Here is an 8,627-nt window from a genome sequence, read left to right as displayed (position 1 = left end):
GAACGCATGCACCATATTTATTTTTAGTTTAAAGTTTTCAGTTGCTCAAAGAATTCAGAGATAAAGACTGATTCATTTAGAAATTCTGATTGCTGAGTCTCATGAGTCATGACCTGACCAGATGAACATAGCTAGCTTGATTCAATTTCTTATATGCATCATATCATAGAAAAAAAATATATATGCTGATGAGGTAACCAGATTTGCAGAATGACTGATGATTACGTGAGTTTGGTATGTGTGGTTTTCAGGCATATTTTAAATTCACAGAATAGAAAGAAGCATATGTATGTCGATTGACTAAAGACTAATTAAGTAGTCGAGCTGGATTGAGTTTTGTGCATACTTCGTAAACAAATTAACAGATTAATTAGAGATATATGCACACGCCTTTTACTAATTGAAGAAGGAAAACGACTTGGAACTGCAACTGCCTTCCACTATGAGTAAGTGGGTGCATATCGTGGCTATCTCAGAATTAAAGAAACGTACGTCATGAGTATCTTCTTCTTTTGTGAAAACATGTTTGGTCCCCTTGCTACTTTCCAGAGACTGTGACCTTCTCTTCCTCTTAATTTGATATGCACGAATCCAATTTATCCCTTGAAACCTTCTAAACTAAGGCATAGAAAGCTTAGCATATATAGTCAAAACTTCTAATAGCATTCCAATAGGAAAATACTTGCGTCCAGATTAATATGTAAGTATGCATCCGGATTTTTTCTCTTATTTACATATATTTGTTAATGTAAATCATAATCTTAACCGTTTAAAAGTTAAATTAACTAATGAAGATCATCTCTGTAAAAAATCAATGCAAATAAAAATCGTTTGCAGAGCCGATTGCATTAAACAAATGGACAGTTCTGATGAAAGTTAACAGTCTCATGATCAGTCGTCAATTTATTTGATTCATTTGGTTGGCAAACAATTTTTGTTTGCTTTGATTTTTTATATGATGTAAGTATATAAACTATATATACGTGCCACCTTGCTACATATATACTACGTACATTAGACAAACACATCGTGTTCCTAGTGTTGCTGATGGAGGGATGGTGTTCCTTTCCGATTGATATCCACAATTTTTTCTGAAAAATAATGTAGTCCAATTCAACTCTTGTCGGTCATCACTCACACTTTATGATGGCAAAGAAAACTACAAGAGCGAAGTGTACATGTGCCAGGTGTCGAAGCCTTTACGAATAACAAATTGCTGTGATCGATTCTGCAGCAACATGGATGCATCTGGTCATTTTCACTTTTCCATTTTCCAAATGTGAATGAAGAAATTACGAGCATCCAATAGTAGATTAACAAAGTGCTGCGGCCGGCTAGTCGCTATAAGATCAGATATAGCTAGCTAATTTGCTCGTTTAATTGTCGGGAAAATGGACGAAACATTAGACGAAACAAGGATGAAAACGAAACCTAAGACGAATAATGTTATACATAATCAGTTAATTAGGACGAATATATAGTAACTAGCTATATATAGTCTATACGTATGTATTCACAGGACAGTAGCATCCAGGAGTCTTAGGTTTCATTTCCCTCTTCCTAACTGACAACTGTGTCGAAGCTAGCTAGGGTTTGAGCTATTATTCCTGATATAACATAAATGAAGCTCTCTATTATCAAACAAAAGATCAAGTCATGAGTTTCGAGAATAATTGATTGACAATGATCTCAATCATCTCACATATTTTGTAAAAATTAACCAAATTAACCTATGAAGAGTCGAAATCGCAGATTGCTCGGATTTCCGAACATTGCCAAACAAAATAATTAGTATACTACCTTGTCAATTAGTCGATTATTAGTCAATTTCGTTCATCGTTTTTGCTATTTATCACTTACTTACAAGTTGTGACACATGTATTAACCGACGTCACGTCATTTACTTAACATTTTTACAAGGCAGGACACTAGCTAGCTGGGAACCAACTCGCAATAAAAATTGTACGTTTAGTACAAGTTTAGGTACAGTATGCAGCTAGTTTTGATTGATAAGAACATAATCTGAGCTTCTAACATGAAACCAACATTCTAGACTTAGCTTGCACGGGTTATTTCTGCGCAACAAATAAAAACCTTGCAGTTTACAAGACTTACGCAACAATTACCTCAGAAGCTCTTTTACATATCTGATGTAGAACATCACTCTCATGCACAACCCAAGCGCAGGAAACGTGAAATTAATGGATAGTAATGTTATTGTGATAATATACTTGAGACACACTTGACATGACATAGCTTACACCAAGTGTCAAAAGGGATTCAAGATAAGCCTATCCTCTCTCGAACCAAAAGGAAATGGCTCCATGAATTATCAACTTCTTCCGATCCATAAGGTGTGAGTGGTGTGAAGTATAGTCCACTCTTGTTTGCAAGAGGCAGAATGCATGGAGTTGGTTGATTGGATCTGATTTGAGCACCATGCATGTTTGATTCAACTTACCTCAGTGCAGAAAATAACAAACATTACTCCACACTAACTATTAAAACCAAAACATGATCATGACTCATCATACCGATCAAGTGCTCATGATCGAACCACAATCCAAACACAATGAACAGAAACGCCCATTCCTCCATGCAACTAGCTCTTCGTTTTGGTAGTGGGCAATCACAAATGAAACATTATAGTAGTGCAGGGCAATTTGACATTGTCATAATCCTCCTAAGTAGTTATGATTTATGAAGCTCGTATGGGATGGACCCTCGAAGCACCAAAACTCGATCACTCAAAAGAAGCGAAGAAATAGAATTCTAGAAAGCTTCGATTCCCCGATCGATGATTGACTTTCGTTTCAATTTTAGTTTTATTTGTTAGTATTTATTTGTCTCTTTGTGTTAATTATGAAGCACTACACTTGAGAGTATTAGCTAGTTTCGTCTGTTTTCACATTGATCGTGAGTATATCACCGAAAGTTTCATTTCATAAGCTTTTCACCTTGTGCTTATTATCAACTACAAGCATGTGTCCATCATTGTATGATTTGTATCGATATTTTTTTAACTTAACCACCTGTAAGGTTTTAACTTCTATCATTAGGCTTTATTATCGATCTAATAATTAAGATTTATTTGTCGTTTTTCTGATGTGAGACATTTTCTCTGTAATAATGTTCAAATATTAACTTCAACTCCTAAGAGCATTTCCAGTAATTAGCTAGATTCAGTCATAAACTATTACTTTCACAATCTCTTCTAGTTATAAACTATAAATTAACTCTTTCTTGTTTGAAGATATATTTTTTCCTGTTTATGAACATGCATCCATGCAAAGATTGATGGTCATTATATATATATATATATATATATATATATNTTCTATATATNTATANANAAGATATTAAGTAAGAATTAGTGATCTCTNAAANAAANAAAAACCCTAGCCGCACTACTTTCTCATTTGGCGTCTGGCGCCTTCCCTACGACGCTTATCGCCATACCAGCGGGTAGCTCTAGCTGATCCAACGGCGTTCCACGCCATCCCAGTAGCACTTGTTGATCCCAACGGTGTGAGCCGAACAACCATCTTTTAGACATGAGCAAAGATTCATCCCCGGCGAGTCTCTTTGGGATTTTTGTGGTGAGTTTTGTCTTTCTCTCTTCCAACGACCTTGTTATCAACATTCATAGCGGCTGTGTTCTAACTAGATTTGCCGGAGATCAAACTTCAATTTCCTTGGCCATCTATGTCCTGGAAGGAGGGGAGGCCTTCTGACGAGAGGATGTTCTACAGGAAGTCGAGTGCACTTCCGTCGCATATGACAACCCCTTAGTTTGGGAAAGGTGTGACTAGCCCTAACAAAAAGGGCAAGGAGGTTAGTTAATTCCCTTGTTGCTTACCTAGACAGATGATAGAAGACTATTCTTGTTTAGATTTCGGTTTTATTTTGTTGTACACTAACTGAGGTCCGTAAGTGACGGGTATTACCGCTACATGAAATTTAGATAAGAATAGTTAGAAGTTAAGTGTGATAGGCTTAACTGAGCGCATTTGTAATGAGGGTTACATGTCTCTTTATTAGTGTTTGTTGGCAATTAGACTTATTGGTCGTAAGTAGGCAAATTGATGTAAGCACCTTCTGGCTGTGGACAAGTTAAAGAAATTTTCTATTTTCTCAAAAAAAAAAAATTATTATGACAAAAAATAGTGGATTATTCTGGTTGTGGACAAATTAATAAAATTATTTATTTTCTCCAAAAAAAAACGATTATTATGACAAAAATTGGTGGGTTATAGTCACCGTTCTAAAACAAAGCTGCCAAACCTGTCTAGGTCCCGTTTGGACGCTTCAAGCCTGCCCTCCGCATTAGTAGTACCTACTGAGTTTTCTAACATTGGTTATAGACTTATAGTGATGAATCTTGTGTTGCAAGAATCCTCCAACCACCAAAAACCACTCATTAAGATCTGATGTGGGTAAGAAAGTAGAAAACTTCTACATCGATGATAGGAGTCCGTTTACCTCCTCGATCATTCACAATTCCCGTATACAAAAGTCAATTTTCTTCAACAAATTGCTTCAGCTCCCTGTGCTATACCATCTTATCGATCCTTTATTTTCCTCTTGAAATCATTACTTAGCTGCATCTTGATGGAGATTTTTACGAATATTATATAATGCAACAATTCTTATATGGAGATTTTAACCAATATTGTATATGTACTCAAAACTCTTCATAAACAAATTATAATTGGTTTCTTTCCAAAGTTGAGTGATCGAAATATCCTTGCCCAAGTGACACAAGTTGGTAGCATTCGAAATATCTCGAGTTGCATCATCAGCATTGCAACCATTGTAGTTCTGTTCTTGCTAGTCATTTCTGCAATAATATTGCTTGCAACACAACCAATCATGCATACACACGGCCTACTTCCTCTTTCGCAGCAGCAGTAAAAAATCGATGAATTACAGTAATTTTGATGACTTTAAGAAGCAATCAATCACCTTTTTAATAGTTACCGTACTTCATTTTCATTTGCGTTCCTATAAAAACCCACCTCATTGTCGGGTATCCACTCCATTTCAATTTGAACTCGTAAGTCTCTTTGGTTAAAGGTCAAATGGATGGTAATTAGGCCAACATATTTAACATGATTCCTTTTTATGAATAGGTTTTCCTAATTAAAAAGGTGAAATGGATGCTAATTAGGACAACATATTTATCATGATAACTACTACAGGTGGTCGAGTTGGTCAGTGTCTGAGTGTGGAATCCCCATATCCTGATTTGAATCATACCGATGCTAATTGGAGTTAAATCTTAATATATTTTTGATTGCATTACATTATTATACACAATCCATCGCAGTATCAAAACAAATTATCATTATATATATATATATATATATATATATTATCTGGTTTAAGGGACATCAAATTTGACATAAATTTTGACACTATTTTCTAACCATTAGATTATAAAACATCAGGGTCTAGACCAGTTGTAAATATAATGTTAACATATAAATAATTGATGTGGCAAGTGACATGGACATTGCCTATTTTTATAACAAATGAAATCAAAAGAAAAGAATAAAAACTCATAATTTTAAAATCTAAAAAACAAAATTATTTCTGTGGATCGGTTATTTTTCCTGTTGGCAACCAAAAGGGTGATATAGATGCTTGTGGGTTTGTATATGTTCAAGGCTTTCAGACATCTGTGGTTGAGTCAGATTCAAGCAATTAAGGCAGAGAAGAGCATAATATATTTTCTGGATTTTTGTTATATTCTGGACAACAACATCGTCTTTTTTCTTTGGGTCTTGGATTTTTTACTGCAAAATTAGATTTTGTTTTTTAGATTTAAAATTCAAAGTTTTCCTTCTTTTCTTTTGATTTGAATTGTTATAAAAATAGGTAATGCCATGTCACTTGTAACATCAATTATTTATATGTTTACATCATATTTACAACTGGTCTAGACTTTTAAATATTTTATGATATAATGGCTAGTAAATAGGGTCAAATTTGATTTCCTTACAAGACGTTTCAATGTGGTGTTTCATGTCTAAATTCTAATCCAATTATTTAGATGTTTAAATTTATGTCACTAACACATGATGTTGCTAGATCAAACATCGTGTTTCCATTTGATAAACAAGACAAGAAAAGAGCATCACCATCACCACCATAGTCATCACAAACTTGATTAATTTTAACATTAAAGAATACTCGTATTATATATAAACAACCTGCATACTATACTCCACCATGTACAAGAGAAAACAGAGTGTTCCATATACACTCTTCCATATAAGATCATATACAGGACAATACATGAGAATAATTCACACGAAAGTGAAAGTATCGGCAGTAACGAACTGAGCTTCACCTAGAGCTATACCCAAAAGCTACAAGCTGGTACCCCAAAGCCTCTCACTCCAATCCTAACTCTAACCGAAAACCCATAACTAATACAAACATCAACATCACCGATCTGTAACTAGGGAGACTCCGGGGGCTTATCTGCAAGCTTCCCACTGATAAATCTCCTCTAATTCTTATAAAATCTACAAACTTAAGCCTGCTTCTGTAAATCCTTGGAACTTATAAACGTGCCATGAAAACCGTACGGGACCCTGGAGGGTAACTTGATCGAAGCTTCAAGCTTCAAAGTCATGGCATTAACAATTTGCAGCTCCGATTTCCATTCCTTCTCATCATGGACAAAAGCGAGAATGTAACCATCGTCTTCGTTTTCGGAATTCGGGTCTCTTGGAAGAAACAGAGGTTCACCACCGAACCTCTGCTCTCCATAGATGTGCTTCTTGACCTCCCCAGTGAAAAGGTCGACCTTAGCAAAACCCGAGACTTTAGGCCACGGCTCGGCCAGAGCCAAGTACGCGAACCGGGTCTTGCGCCCGAGCTTGTTCCGGTTCACCATCCCCGCTTCCAAATTCATCTGCTCCGAACAGATTGGACGACGTGTCGACTTCCCTGTTTTCAAATTGAGACGTATTTCCGACAAAACACTCTCTAGACACTCGTCGCATTCATTGAAAATGGAGTCCGGTGGAGTCATACACGACCCTATCACGACCACCTCGTCAGTGTCGGGTTCCTCCCACGCGTTCCAGAGATGGAAGCAGAAGCAGTCGGGAGCCTCGACCCATCTGATTCCGGAAGCATCGCTCGCATTCTTGTCGAGAATCCCGAACCGGGCAACCTTGTTCTTGTCGTAAATGACAGGGGACCCACCGCGGATCATCTCCGGCAGGTTGAAGACGACCTGCTGGTCCGGGATTACGACGAACCGTTCGGTAATGGCGAAGTCGTGCATCATGGTGGGCTGAGCCAGCGGGATTTCTACGTCAGGGGATTTCGTGCCGTTTGGGGAGAATTTGAAGTACTTGAGGTAAGGCTTCTGGACAACGTCGTAGCTGAGCGCGAAGAGCTCGCCGGTGGCGGGGTCCACTTTGGGGTGGGCGATCATGGTGGACTTGAGCTGGTCGTTGAAGTCGTATCTCCCTTCGGTTTTGAGGTCCCCTGTTTTGGTGACCCTTACGTGGTACGGCAAGTCGTCTTCGGACATGGCAAGAAGCCTGCCGTTGAAGTAGACGAGGCCGGCGTTGGCCACGCCGAGTCCGTGGCTGGGGTCCACGAGCCCGCAGGCCCCGCGTAGGTAGAAGAGAGCCAATCGGGCGATGCCAGAGTGACCGTGGAGTTCGCCAATGGCTTTGGGGAACATGGGCCGGCCCAGAGCCCGCTCCTGGACCATACGGTGGGTTTCGGTGAACCTACAGGCGTAGCTGGCGCTCCCGTCGGAGTTGAAGCTCAGGGCGTGGACCATGCCGTCTCCGTCGAAGAGGTGGTGACCGGCGACCGGCTCGTGAAGTGGGTTGGCGCCGTTTCGGACGTAGACGCCGCGAATGCATTCCGGGATTTTTCCGGTGACGGGGAGCGAGTGTTTGACTGGTTGTTCCGGCACCGGAGCGAAGTTTCCGGCGATTTGGACTTTTGGGTCTGCGGTTTTGGGGAGTGGATGTTCGAGCTCTTTTGACACCAAAGCGCTCTCCATTGCGTCTATGGCCATGGCAGCTACTCTCTGAAACAAATTCCATTGTTGAGGCTGTACAACAGGCTTAGAATTCGAAGAAGAAGAAGTTAGGGGTTTTTGATCTTTAGGGGTTTTAGTTAAAATGGTAGTAGATGATGATGATGATGGCTGTGAGTAGGTTGGAGCTTGTTTGGGAAACTGGATGAAGGAAGGTGTTTGTAGAGAGCAAGTGATTGTGTTTGTGTTTTTGGGGGTTGAAGAAACTGAGAGAGAAGTAGCAGTACTACTACCCGAGTCTCTTCTTCTCGACGAAGAAAGGAATCTCTTGTGGTGAAGCACCCATGTGCCTGAAGTAGTAGCTGTTGCAGCAGTGGCAGGCATGGTGATGCTTCTATTTTTGTATATTGTTGTTTTGAAAGTTCCAAAAGCCTGCGCTAAAAATAGCGCACACACAGCAGTCGTTGATCGCTTAATTTAAATTTGAGCTTCCTTGATTGGCCTTGAAGGGCAAAGTGAAAAGAAGTCTATGTTTGTTTGGATGTGAGCTCAGAAAGAGAGAGAGCGAGTGTATGAGAGAGAGAGAGAGAGAGAGAGAGAGAGAGAGAGG

The 8,627-nt window shown here is 39.0% G+C and overlaps 1 protein-coding gene across 1 annotated transcript; it reads right to left on the bottom strand.

Annotated features, from left to right (window-relative positions):
• Positions 1-6,178: 6,178 nt before the first annotated feature.
• Positions 6,179-8,401, bottom strand: LOC101293791 (9-cis-epoxycarotenoid dioxygenase NCED1, chloroplastic-like). The gene has a single exon (XM_004300619.1). The coding sequence runs from the start codon at positions 8,399-8,401 to the stop codon at positions 6,542-6,544; it is 1,860 nt and encodes a 619-aa protein (XP_004300667.1). The 3' UTR covers positions 6,179-6,541.
• Positions 8,402-8,627: the final 226 nt, after the last annotated feature.

The sequence above is a fragment of the Fragaria vesca genome, linkage group LG5 (genome assembly GCF_000184155.1).
Source record: "Fragaria vesca subsp. vesca linkage group LG5, FraVesHawaii_1.0, whole genome shotgun sequence".
Taxonomy (NCBI): domain Eukaryota; kingdom Viridiplantae; phylum Streptophyta; class Magnoliopsida; order Rosales; family Rosaceae; genus Fragaria; species Fragaria vesca.
This window is presented reverse-complemented; position numbering and strand designations above follow the sequence as displayed.

Coding starts and splice junctions, on each gene's coding strand:
- LOC101293791 (XM_004300619.1), bottom strand. CDS start 8,401: ATGCCTGCCACTGCTGCAACAGCTACTACTTCAGGCACATGGGTGCTT.